The sequence below is a fragment of the Corvus moneduloides genome, chromosome 2 (genome assembly GCF_009650955.1).
Source record: "Corvus moneduloides isolate bCorMon1 chromosome 2, bCorMon1.pri, whole genome shotgun sequence".
Lineage (NCBI taxonomy): Eukaryota > Metazoa > Chordata > Aves > Passeriformes > Corvidae > Corvus > Corvus moneduloides.
In genome coordinates this window covers 122,346,118-122,359,339 of record NC_045477.1, presented here as the reverse complement: position 1 = coordinate 122,359,339, position 13,222 = coordinate 122,346,118, and the positions used below count along the sequence as shown (strand labels likewise).

The following is a 13,222-nucleotide window of genomic DNA, read 5'->3' as shown; positions in this document are numbered from 1 at the left end:
TCCCTGGGCAGCCCCTGCCAAGGCCTGAGCTCCCTTTCCATGGGGAAATTGCTCCTGGTGTCCAACTTGAACACACATGAGGCACTGGTTGTGCCAGGAGCAAAAGAACCTCATTTACAGAGTCCCAGACAAAGACACTCCATTGTGGCTTAAGTGACAGACGTTGTTGGAATCCCTGTAATGTTTATTTTCTCCATGACTGGAGTCCCTAAGGGTGCTCTGATAGCTGGGCAGGGAATGTTTCATCCTCCTCCTCCTCAGGGATTCTCCTTGAGCTGCAGGGAACAAGGCATTGCAGTGACCGCTCTACTGCATTTCTCTTTGATACAAACAAATATAAATACATATGTATGAGGCAGGAAGGATGGCAGTGATTGCCTGGAGAAGCTGTGGCTGCCCCTGGATCCCTGGCAGTGCCCAAGGCCAGGCTGGACATTGGGGCTTGGAGCAGCCTGGGACAGTGGAAGGTGTCCCTGCAATGGCGGGGGTGGCACTGGATGATCCTAAAAATCCCTTCCCACCCAAATCATCCTGGGATTCTGTGAACTGGTTCTTCATATTCACTGCCCTGTGCCAAGTGCCTTCTCCCATTGCACAGGAGTTGTCACATGAGGGATGGAGAGGAGACTGGAATTCCAGACGCTCCCAGCAGTGCTGGATTTTATTCTTCACTGTTTTTCCTGTTTATGGGAATTCCCTCTGTATTCAACTGCTGACAAAGAATTCCCATGGATGTTCTTTCAGGGAATTTGTTCCTTTCAATACTTGAAATCCATCCAAGACAACTCCAAGTCTGAAACAGGGCTTTATCAAGAACATTTTGGTTTATATTCAGGATCAGTTTTATTTAAACCTCAATTCTTTTGGAGCTTTAGTGGCTTCACTTTGTGTCCCCATGAGCTCACTGAGCACATTTTATTCCCATAACCAAAATAACTGAAATTCTGGTTTTGTCCTCTGTCTCTAAAGCACTTTTTAGTTCTTTGTGCTTATTGACTCCAGCTATTTAACTTGTTAAACAGCAACTTTTGTGCAGTAAATTCAGATGACAAATGGCTTCTTTTTACCTTTATTTTAGACAACTTCAGTAAATTCAGGGACAGTATACCTCAAATATTATTGCATCAGTTGAATTGATACAGACAACAGGATAACAAACTGCTCCTTAGCCAAACATGGTGCTGAGATGACCTTTGGGTTCGAGATCCTGAGGGAAGGGTTTCAGGAGGTTGTGCTGGTGAAAATTGTTTTCACCAAGACTTCACTGCCCACCTGGGGACTTTAATGGGCAAAGCACTTAATTTGAGCTGGAAGGGACCCACAGGGATCAGCCAGTTCCACCCCTGGCCCTGCCCAGACCCCCAACAATCCCAGCCTGGGCATCCCTGGCAGCGCTGTCCAAACGCTCCTGGAGCTCTGGCAGCCTCGGGGCCGTGCCCATTCCCTGGGGAGCCTGGGCAGTGCCCAGCAGCCTCTGGGGGAAGAACCTTTCCCTAAAATCCAACCTAACCCTGCCCTGGCCCAGCTCCAGCCGCTCCCTGGGTGCTCTCTCTGTCCCCGGGAGCAGAGATCGGAGCTGCCCAGCTCTGCCAGATGGAAGTGAAGAAATAATAAAGTGTTTGATAAAAGGTTGGAACATTTAAAATACTGCATATGGTTCCCACATTCCTGGTTCCAAGTGAAGTGCCTGCACAGCCCCTTTATTTGTGGAATACCCTGTAAAATGGGGCTGTGCAGTTCCTTCCACTTGGACCCGCAGCTGCTGCTCGTGACTCTGCTCCTTCTGTGCCCTGAGTGCCCAGGGGCTCAGAACAGTCCTGGGTCACAACTCAGAGGTGAGATTTAGTTTCCTGATGTGTTTTAAACCATTCTAGGGCTTGGTTAACTCTGTGATTTACATTTTTAGATGCATTCTTGCCTTCACATGTAGGATTTTATTCTCCTCAAGCAGCCTCTGGAAAGGGATTGGTAAAATCACTGATTCATGGAATGTTTGGGGTTGGAACCACCACCAGTGAACCACATCCTCAAGTGCCACATCTACACCTTTTTTGAACACTTCTAGAGAGGGCGATTCCACCACTAAATAATGCTTTGAATTTTGCAAGTGGGACTGCCCAGGCTCGTTTCCAGGTCCTTCCGTGCACCTCAGGGGGAAGTGCTCTGCTCTAACAGGAAATGGGTACACTGGTCTGGTTGAGAAATTCTAAACGTGCTGAAATCATTGAAAATAGCTGAGAAATGGGATTTGGCATCTGATGCTTGAGATGGAGAGCTCTGTTTGATCCCAGACAATGTCCTCAGCAAAAGCCTGGGGTGGTCTCTCAGTGGAGGGTCCATCCCACAAGGTTTAAGGGGAATTGGTTGCAGCTGAAACAGGTGATAAGCAGGTTGAATGTTGAAATGCTGTGATTTAAATAACTCAGCCCTGCTGAGGCCCTTCTAGGGCTGTGTCCAGTTCTGGGTCCTCACTGCAATAGAAACCTGGAGGGGCTGGAGCATGTCCAGGGCAGGGAAGGGAGCTGGGAAGGGGCTGGAGCCCCAGGAGCGGCTGAGGGAGCTGGGAAAGGGGCTCAGGCTGGAGCAAAGGAGGCTCAGGGGGGACCTTGTGGCTCTGCACAAGTCCCTGACAGGAGGGGGCAGCCGGGGGGGTCGGGCTCTGCTGCCAGGGAACAGGGACAGGAGGAGAGGGAACGGCCTCAGGCTGGGCCAGGGCAGGCTCAGGGTGGACAGCAGCAGGAATTTCCCCATGGAAAGGGAGCTCAGGCCTTGGCAGGGGCTGCCCAGGGAGGTTTGGAGTGCCCATCCCTGGAGGTGTCCCAGGAAGGGCTGGAGGTGGCACTCAGTGCTCTGGGCTGGGGACAAGGTGGGCATGGGGCACAGCTGGGCCTGGCTGGGCTGGGAGGGCTTTTCCAGCCTCAGGGATCCTGGGATTCCATGTGTGATTTACCTGAGTGAAGGGCTCCTCTCCTGGTGTGCTGTTCCCTTCTCCTTAAGAATTTGGAGGAAAACTGTGACATTTTTGCCTGCTCCTGGTTCCCTCTATCAGGACAGATTCCTGTCTCCTGTGACCTTTTCACTACAGACTGGGCCAGCACGAGGCTTACAGGGAAATCTGGCAGTGGCACTGGTTAGAAAACCTCCCCAATGAAAAGGAATCAGCAGCTGTGCCCATGAATGTGGATCAGTGATTTTCAAAACAGAACCTCCCTTCCCAAAAACCAGCATCTTGTTTTGGGCTTAATGTTTATCTTGGGAGATGCAGATCTTCAGGGCTGACTTTGTAAGGAAGAGGAACAATATCTTTACTCTGAAGTGATTTTTTGCATTTTTGGAGCCCTTTAATCTGCAGGGACTGTGGTGATGGGAGGTCAAAGCACAGATTTGTAGTTACAGCACTTGTCTGTTGGTTCTCCAAGTCCAGCCAGAGGAGCAGAATTCATGGATTCACACTCCTGAGAACAAACCAAGTTAATTATTGTCATTTCCCCATCCTTTTCCTGGCTTTACTGGATTGAAGCAAAGAATTGCCCAGAGCAGCTGTGGCTGCTTGTGGATCCCTGGCAGTGCCCAAGGCCAGGCTGGACATTGGGGCTTGGAGCAGCCTGGGACAGTGGAAGGTGTCCCTGCCATGGCAGGGGTGGCACTGGGTGGGCTTTAGGATCCCTCCCAACCCAAACATTCCATGATTCTGTGATCAGTGGAATTCAGTTCACCAAAACTCTTTGGCATCCATGAAAAACGAGCCAGACATTTCCACCTGGAAAGAAACCCAGTTTTAATTCGTGTTTTTAATACAAAGACAAGAAAATCTCTGTACCTGTGCACCTCACAAAGAAAACCCCATACCAGAAAAGTCTCTCCTGCATGTTCTACTCAGATTTGGGCTTCTTTCCCAAATATTTCATACCCAAAAGCAGAGTGTTTGTCATGGTTCAGAGCAGCCCATTCACACCCCAGCTGGCTGCCAAGGGAGCCACTAAAATGGTTCATTATTCAAAATGTCAGTGCTTCCTCCAAGGGGTTGGGGGTTGGAAATCACTTTCAGACCAAGGCTGTCACATCTTTGAACAGGAGCTTCCCCAGGGAGAAGTAATTAAACACTTGGTTCACTTCTAATGAAGCATTGGGAGAACTGGGCCTGTTTCTCAGACCTCTGGTTTACTTGGTACCAAAGAAACAGCTCTGAAATCAGGCATTTATTCAACAGAAAGGAAACTTCTGGCTTTTGAGAGGGCCCAAAAATTCATTGTTTTGGCATAAAGTTGATATTTCTCCAGATCTGCTTCTTACTCCAAGCAAAGTTTCAGCTGCACTTTGTGAAGGGCTGTGACATCCCGTGTCTCAAGGGAGCCTTATCAATGTGCATCTGCTTCCAACCTGATCCCAGCTTCCAACCTGATCCCTTCCCAGCTTCAGACTCAGAGAGGAAACTGCCTTGACTGTCTGTATCTCCCTTTCTGGCTTTGTTCCATTTGGTTTTGTTTGGGTTTTGGTTGGTTTGGTTTGGTTTGGTTTTTTTTTTTTGTTGTTGTTATTTTAAAGTCAAATCCATCATTCCCCTTTCAGGAGCCCAGATCAGTTAAAGCAGCAATTGCTGGTATTCCATGGAAATAACGGTGATACACCTGGACCTTTCCAGTGGCATTGTCTGAGCTCCATTCAGGAAGCTAGAAATGCAGGAAATACTCCCTAAGTACTGACTTTATATGCAAAGAACTGAAAGAGTTACCTGGGGCCTGATGTTTCCATGAGGACAGTTTGTCTCCATGGGAAATATACTGGATTTGCTGAGGGGTGAGGGAAAGAATTCAACTGGGGAGTTTTGGTTGTGTGAAAATAGTTGAAATAGATAATTTTCAGAGCCAAACGTTTTCCACCTGTTTGAAATGAACTTTGCTTTTTGAAATGCATTGTATTTCGTGCAGAGAAGTAGCAAAAACTGGAAGAAAACATTCTGTGTTCCTGTCTCAGAAGAACTTGATTAGGCTCAGCTGAAAAAATAATGGCCTGCAGAAGAAAGGACGGAATTAATGTTCTGTCTAATTCAGAGTAGAAAACAAAAAGTGAGATTGTGGAATTGATAGAAAAATCCTCCCATCTACAGGGGAGGATCAAGGGAGGTTTGCAACAATGAAAGGACAAAACTGATGGAAGATGAGCTCTTACTGACAACCTTTTCCTGGTCTTTTAAACATAAAGGAGAATAAAATCCACCCCTTTGGCTTGGCCCAGAAATCAGTGAAATCTGGGGATCTCCAGTGACCTTTGTGTATCCTGGCTTGAGCCCTTCAAATATTTAGGAGCAGTTTTTTAACTGAAATGTCAAGAAGTAAAGAGGCCCTGCAGGCCCTTCTTGAGCAGGATCTCTTTGACCAGAAGGGTAAAGGTGAACCTTGGATTTAGGCCATCCATCATCTGAGGGAATCATTCCAAAGTGCCCCTCGGAGCGTCAGGGTCACTGCAGCTCTTCCCTAACTCCCTTTGGGATGCCTCTGTGTTTTCCTCACACCACATGAAGTCTTTTCCCCTGTTTTTCATTGCCAGCCATCCATGTGGGATTGGAATGACACAACCCAAGGGGTCGGGGACCTCCAGAGTGAGGTTGGGAATGGGCAGGCAGGGTGAGGGGGACTTTTAAGCTTGGCCACCAGGGAAGAGTTCACACTCAGGGACGGCCTTTGTTCTAATAAATAAAATAAAGGTGTTAAATGGAATGTTTGGAGTCACTGTGAGGTGAAGCTTTGCTGGGACTGTGCCATGTGAACGATAATTAAGTGACCGAACAGGCAGCAGTTCCTGTTCACTCAGTGCTGCTGTAGCTGCCACAGGCCTGAATCCCTCTGCAAACAGCTGTGAGTAAAGCCCAGGGTGCTGTTGTGTTTTGCAGGGTGTGCAGACCTGCACCTCCTGGACATGCTGACACCCACGGAGAGGAAGAGGCAGGGCTACATCCACGAGCTCATCGTCACCGAGGAGAACTACGTCAATGACCTGCAGCTGGTGACAGAGGTGAGGCAGCTCTGCAGGCTTGGGCCACTCTTGTCCCTCAACCAATTCAGTCCTTGCACTGTGCAGTTATTGCATTTCCCTGCTGGCTCTGCCTCCCTTGGGGGCCCTCTGTCCAATCCTCATTTGTGTGTGTTTATACAGATACAGCTGTGGGTGAGTGTAGGTGGGTGCAAACCGTGTCAGTCCCTTGTGTTACCATCAGCAAAATGCTGATGTTTGAGGTATCATTTTAGCAAACCCTTTTTGCTCCTCACTCTCAGTGTTTATTTCTCATGTACAAGTTCTGAAACTTAATCAAATGTTCTTAAATGAAGCACATTTTCCATGCTCGCAGTGGGGCTCAGTTATCACTTCCTGTGATTGGCTTTAGAGGTAGAAAAAAAAGGAATTAGTACAGACAACTATGGACAATTCGTTTGACAGAGAAGCAAAGCCCTTTTCTGAAGAAGAGTTCAAGACATGCAAACCTGAGACACTCAGAGAAATCAGAACTTCCATAAAAGAGTCCAAAGGAAAACTTATTTTCGGCTGCATTATCAAAGGAATTCTGGAGTCTTTTGCAGGAGACTTCTGGCTAAAATTCCCAGGTTTCAAACAGATTATCCAGATCAGAATTAACACCACCACCCCTACAAATTCAGAGTATTCCCTGTTAAAGCCCCTCCTAGCTGAGGGTCTCCTTATCCCACCCATTCCAGGGAACACGATGGCTGGCTGGGACAGGGAGTGTGCTGGAAGTGTGTCTGTCCTTACCCTGTATGCTCTAAATGGCCTCATTTCTGCCTCCCCAGATCTTCCAGAAACCGCTGATGGAATCTGAGCTGGTCACAGAAAAAGAAGTTGCCATGATTTTTGTTAACTGGAAGGAGCTGATTATGTGCAATATAAAACTACTGAAGTAAGTTGGTTTTCCCCCCCCATACTTAACAAAAACAGAATCCTGGGCCTCTCCCCCTGCTTCTCCTTTTAGCTGCATGAAAATATTTGCCACTTAGACAAATCCTAACCAGAAAGGCCCCGTGTTTCTCCTTGTGGGAAAAAGCAAACCTTGGACAGCGTTTGCTGTGAGTTGTTGAGAAGAACCCAGCAGTTCTCTGCCATTTGCACTTTGTTCCTGTGCTCCAGAAGGCAAATCCTCCTCTCCCCTGAAGAGCAGGACTTGCCAAGGCTTCCCACAGGGCAGGACTTGCCCTGCCTCTGTCCCAGTGCAGCCCCAGCTGCAGTCCTGCTGTCTGTGAGTGCAAACCAAGGCACAAGAACCTCCCTCATGCCAAGCTGGCTGGGGCATTCCCTTAATGAGTGTGGGCTGGGACCTGGCTGTGCTGAACAGAGCCTGGTTCCCAAAGGATTCATGCCCAGAGCACCCTTCTCCAAAGGCTCCCAGCACCCAACTCATGCCAGGAAACCCAGTGCCAGGGAAACTGAGTGAGGGGAGGGTTAAAACCTCACCTTGATAAGCAAGAGCATTAATAAAGTTCTTCTCTTTCCCTACTGAGCTGCTAATTTTCACTGTACCTACAGGCATTTTACAGCTTTGTAGTATCTCCTTTTTTTTTTGTAAAATGTATTTGAAAATGGCTCACAAGTTGAAAAGTTGTGGTGGTGACAGGACAAATGACAAAGAACCTTTCCTTAGGAAACCAGGTGAAAACCTGGGACTAGTTTTGAGGTCGAAGTGATGGGGGTTTTCCCTCCCTCCTTCACACATCAGTAGCTCTCTTTCTAAACTAATAGAAAAGGAAATTACCTTTTTCTATCACCTCTGATCTGACATTGCATTAATTTCAAACAGCAGCTGGGTGACCATGAGAGGGAAAGGTGTTGGCTGAGGGTGCAGCCTTGGTTATTGTATCCTTGCAGTAAATCTTGTGGCTGATGTATTTGTCATTCTCTGGGTTTCAATAATGAATAAGAACCCACCCCTTTATTCCATAACTGAGGAGTGGCTCTTTGTCCAACCCCCGTGCCCTGCTCCTGCTCAGGGCCCTGCGCGTGCGGAAGAAGATGTCCGGGGAGAAGATGCCGGTGAAGATGATCGGGGACATCCTGACGGCCCAGCTGCCCCACATGCAGCCCTACATCAGGTTCTGCAGCTGCCAGCTCAACGGGGCCGCCCTCATCCAGCAGAAGACGGATGAAGTGCCCGAGTTCAAGGAGTTTGTCAAGGTAAGAGAAGCAGCAACCCCTGGGAGTTCTGTGCATCTTTTCACTAGGCCCATCTGCTGAACACGAGGCCCCACCTCGAGGGCTGTGTCCACTCCTCGGCCACTCACTTGAAAAAGGACCTGGAGGGGCTGGAGCGTGTCCAGGGCAGGGAAGGGAGCTGGGAAGGGGCTGGAGCCCCAGGAGCGGCTGAGGGAGCTGGGAAAGGGGCTCAGGCTGGAGCAAAGGAGGCTCAGGGGGGACCTCACTGCTCCCCACAAGTCCCTGCCAGGAGGGGCAGTGAGGGGGGGTCGGGCTCTGCTGCCGTGTGCCAAGGGAAAGGAGGAGAGGAAATGCCTCAAATGGCACCAGGAAAGGCTCAGGGTGATGATGAGAAAATATTTTTCCCTCACAGGGTGGTCAGGAACTGGAATGAGCTGCCCAGGGAGTGGTGGAGTCACTGTCTCTGCGAGTGTCCCAGAGGACTCTGGATGTGGCCCTTCGGGACAGGGTTTGGGGTGATGCTGGGGAGGCACTGGATGATCCTGAAGGGCTCTTCCAGCCCTGATGATTCTGGGATTCTTGTCCAGACAAGGCAGGTGAAGAAGTGTTGTAAAAACCACAAGGAATTCTCCTTCTGATGTTGTGATCTCAGAGCAGACTTAGCTGAGGATTGGTGCTCATTTATTGCCTTCCCTTTTCCTTTCTTGGAGGAGCTCCTTTTTCAGGATTTGAACCACCTGACTAACCAGATTTTACCTCTCTAATGTTTCAGAGGTTAGCAATGGATCCTCGCTGTAAAGGAATGCCACTATCAAGTTTTCTACTAAAGCCTATGCAACGGGTAACCAGATACCCACTAATAATTAAAAATGTACGTTCCTTTGCACACGTGATGGGTTTGGTGCTGCTTTGCTTATACCTTAATTACGAGGTTGTTTCCTTATTTGTGTCAGGCTTTGTCACTGTGAGATTTCTGATGTGCTGGGGAATGTGGGGTGTCCTTTAATACTCGATTCCAGTATAGAAAGTGGGATAATTCCTTGGGCTTTAGCAAAACAACTTGGGTTTCTATTAAAAAGGGTGTAAAACTTGCACCCAAAGAACCAGAAGGCAGCGGGTGCTGAATGAAAACTTAGAATTCAGAGAACAGAAGCAACAAGTCAACCTTGTGCTCATATTTGGCTTTCCCCACAGTGCCATTCCCTCCCCACAGGCTGGGAGGTGATGCTGAGCCTGGATTGCTGCAGGTTCCCCCCCTCCCTGTGCAGCTGATGATGCTGGAGAACTTCCAGCCCTTTCCTAACTTCCATTTGTTGCTTAACACTTCCCATCCCAAATGACGCCACGGAACTTGGCCCAAGGCTTTCACAGGGAATTACAAACTGGATGTTGGCATTTCAGGGATTCCTTCAGCAGTTGTGGCTGTGCTTCTGTATTTGGCTGCAATGTGTGTGCTTCTGTCCGAGGAGCCAGCAGTGTCCTGGTACAAAGGCTGTGCAGGCAGGCCTGCAATCCAGCTGTTCCCACAAAGTGTTTGTCTCCCATTTTTCATGTCTTTCAAGGAGGAAAATGAATGTGGGACATATTGGCTGGAAATAAAGCCCTAGAATGGAAGTGTGGGGCTGAGAGAGCGAATGCAGCTGAGCTGTGGTGACAGAAGCCTCGTGCTGGGTTTCTTTGTGTGCAGATAATAGAGAACACCCCCGAGAACCACCCTGACCACAGCCACCTGAAGCATGCCCTGGAGAAGGCGGAGGAGCTGTGCTCGCAGGTGAACGAGGGCGTGCGGGAGAAGGAGAACTCGGACAGGCTGGAGTGGATCCAGGCCCACGTGCAGTGCGAGGGCCTCTCCGAGGTAACGGGGACTCGCTCGGGACCAGCCACGGCTCGCTCATGGCACTGCAGCACAGGGCACACGGGCACCAGTCAACCCCACAGTCCCAGTCCCTGCTCCCACCTGTCCTCGGCTCCCTTCCCTCCTGCACGTCATCCTGGTTGCTGCTCGTGTTCCTGCCCCCTCGGGGTAAATCCTGCTTGGTTGCCTGGCTCCGGACCAGTCCCGGGTTCAATGCTGCAATTTGGAACCACAGCTTCCCAGTTTCCCAGTTCTTTATGGTACACTGGTTACGGGACTGCTGTATCCCACCCCAAAGCTGCACCTGACCACTTTGGAGTGCTTAAAAAACCAAATATTTAGAAATATTTTCTGTGATAAAGCTTTGTATACAATTGAAAACTCAAGAATACTGCTCAAGTCTCTGGAGACTTTACAGAGAGAATCCCTGCCTCCCATTCCATGTTATTTTTTATGGTTATGTGATAAGTTTCTAGAAATACTGTGTTTGTATGTCCTGCAAAAGGAGGGAGGATATTCTGATGGCCTTCCTGTTGGTGGAGGTAACAGAGGCAGACAGATCACAAGTTGATTTTCAGAGTTTTCAGTTCTAAAAGGTAAAAAAATAACAAGTACTGGTTGGTTCATAAAGTAGAAAAATTGCATTTCACCTCAGGAAGTCTGACTGTCCTGGGAGAAGGACGTGTGTGACAATGTCAGCACAGTCAGCTGTCTGCCAGCCACTGCCTGAAGGAAAGGGGCTGCTTCTATCTTCTGTAGGTGCTGCCTGGCCCCAGAACAGCAAATCCATACCCTGAAAGAGCCTGTGGTGCTTGCTGCCACCGCAACACCAGCAGCAGCCTCCAGCCCATGGCAGGGAACAGTCCAGCCTCTCCCTGTTGTCTGTCCGAGGGGTTTCCAGCCTGCCAAAGGAGCCACTCCAGATCCAGCTGCCCAGGGTGGTGAGAGCTGTGCCATTCCCTGGTGAAAATAAACCTGAAAATGGCACTTTAGGCAAGGGCAAGACTCTGCTCATGCCTAACAAGGCCCGGCTGAATCTGGGATTGTGCCAGTCCCAGTGGTCAGCAGCTCTAACTGGGGGTATTGTGGCCATCTGGAATCCTTTGGGGTATTTCAAGGGGTGAAATTCAAACACAATTCAGAATGCAGCCCTTAAGGAAGCTCAGCCTGTGGAGAGGCCGTTTGCAGAGCTGCTGCTAATCCAGGACAGGTCCCCGTGGCCCAGTCCCACTCCTGGAGGTGCATGTGCGTGGCAAGGGGGCACAGATGCTTTTGGCTTCCCCCTGCCTGCCCAGCCGTGCCCCTGTGACTGATGGGCTGCCTTCAAGGGGACTCTCACGGAGCCTTCTGTGACTTGCACCGCTTGTCATGCTCGAGGCATCGCTCGTCATCCCTGTGACACAGACTGGAACCAGGACTCAAAACTGTATTTGGTCTCTTGCAGGGCAGCCCCGATTGTTTCACTTTATACAGTGCGTTGTTGTTCTTCTTCTACTTTTCGCAGCAACTCGTTTTTAATTCAGTTACAAACTGCTTGGGACCACGCAAGTTCCTGCACAGTGGGAAGCTCTATAAAGCCAAGAGTAACAAGGAGCTGTATGGTTTTCTCTTCAACGACTTCCTCCTCCTCACTCAGATCATAAAACCTCTCGGCTCTTCCGGCACAGACAAGGTCTTCAGCCCCAAGTCCAACCTGCAATACAAAATGTACAAAACTGTAAGTGCTGCTCCGACACGGGGATGGGGACAGGGCTCAGTAGCTCCATGCTGGGGGCGTGGGCAAGAGCCTTCCTAGAGAAGAGGTTTGAAAGCTTTGGGGTTCAGAGACTGATGGCAGGAAAGGTGGCTGTGTGATCCAGTGAGATAAGAAAAGATGCTTTTGAAGTTTTGTTTGAACGAAACTCTTCCATGAGGGCTTGAGGCAGCGGAGGGAGAGCGGCGTTCGCTGCTCTCGGGGAGAAGGAGACAATGCTGTGCTTGGCTCTCTCCAGGAGTGTTTCCAGGCTCTGCAGGCACCTCTATCTTTGTCAACTTTTAAAATTTTCTGAAGAAAGATGGGAGGCAGAAGAGGGGAGATACTTGGGGCATGCAATAAACCTGCTGTGAGCTGATGTGTGCTGAATGCTCCCATTCAGACTCTGCAGTACAATTCCAGCTTTGCTGATGTTTTACAGCCCATTTTCCTAAATGAGGTACTGGTAAAATTACCCACAGACCCTTCTGGAGATGAGCCCATCTTCCACATCTCCCACATTGACAGAGTCTACACACTCCGGGCCGAAAGCATTAATGAAAGGTAAGTGCCTTCGTGAGCCCTTGAAAAGTTTGGTGCAAAGGTAGGATGGGAATGGTTATGATGGAAACTTGCAGAGCACTCTCCAAGCTGGTCATTTTACAAGACTGGAAAATTCCTTTTTGAGAATATGGTGATCTGAAAAGGAGGGAGAAATAATGATGTTTCCTGAATTCCAGCTAGAAATGGCTGAGGGTGGATATTTAGGCTGCATTTCACATTTTATGGTAATGTGAGGAAGCCAAAAGATGCAATTCTATCTTCTGCTGTTACCAGCTGTTTGTCTGTGCAGTGAAAGCATTTGTGTAGCTGGATGTTGAAGGAGATCAAGGAACAGGTCAAAAGTGAAATTTGAAGCAGAACCTACCAAACTAAACCATGTTAGTTTTACCCAATTCAGTTCAGACTGGAAAAGTCAAAGGGAAGACACCCTTAAATCTTCAGCTGGAGGTTTTTGTCTCTGGCAAGGTTACAGAGAGAAAACTACACTGACTTACACTGTAAAGGCTTCTCTTTGCAAATGTAAGGTCTTGGAAGAGAACTTTTCCTAAAAACTGAAAGCTGAATGTGCATCAAACCCCTCCCCCTACTGCAGATACCGTGTTGTCCCAGCTGGGAACTGTAGGACCCTCCAATTTCTGATACACAAAATGTATAAAACATCTTGAGGTGTATCTGCCCCATCCTGGGAAGTGTCCAAGGCCAGGTCGGACACTGGGGCTTGGAGCAGCCTGGGACAGTGGGAGGTGTCCCTGCCATGGCAGGGGTGGCACTGGATGGGCTTTAGGATCCCTCCCAACCCAAACCATGAATGTCCTGTGGAGCAGCAGCTCTTCATTTGGGGTTCAGAAATGGATCCACAGCTTCCAGATTCTCCCTTGTTTCCTTGACTCAGGTCTCAGGCTCCCTTGTATGTC

At 49.1% G+C, this 13,222-nt stretch overlaps 1 protein-coding gene across 5 annotated transcripts in view; it reads left to right on the top strand.

The window, feature by feature from the left end:
• ITSN1 (intersectin 1) overlaps window positions 1-13,222 on the top strand; it is a 104,090-nt gene that overhangs the window by 85,995 nt on the left and 4,873 nt on the right. For 4 of the 5 annotated variants that reach the window (XM_032101224.1, XM_032101221.1, XM_032101222.1 and 1 more), the window contains 7 exons: window positions 5,891-6,012; window positions 6,804-6,910; window positions 7,953-8,178; window positions 8,930-9,028; window positions 9,845-10,012; window positions 11,517-11,729; window positions 12,187-12,308. In XM_032101224.1, coding sequence (XP_031957115.1) covers window positions 5,891-6,012; window positions 6,804-6,910; window positions 7,953-8,178; window positions 8,930-9,028; window positions 9,845-10,012; window positions 11,517-11,729; window positions 12,187-12,308 — 1,057 coding nt within the window. The remainder of the gene's footprint in view (window positions 1-5,890; window positions 6,013-6,803; window positions 6,911-7,952; window positions 8,179-8,929; window positions 9,029-9,844; window positions 10,013-11,516; window positions 11,730-12,186; window positions 12,309-13,222) is intronic. The other variant, XM_032101223.1, reaches the window with a different exon arrangement.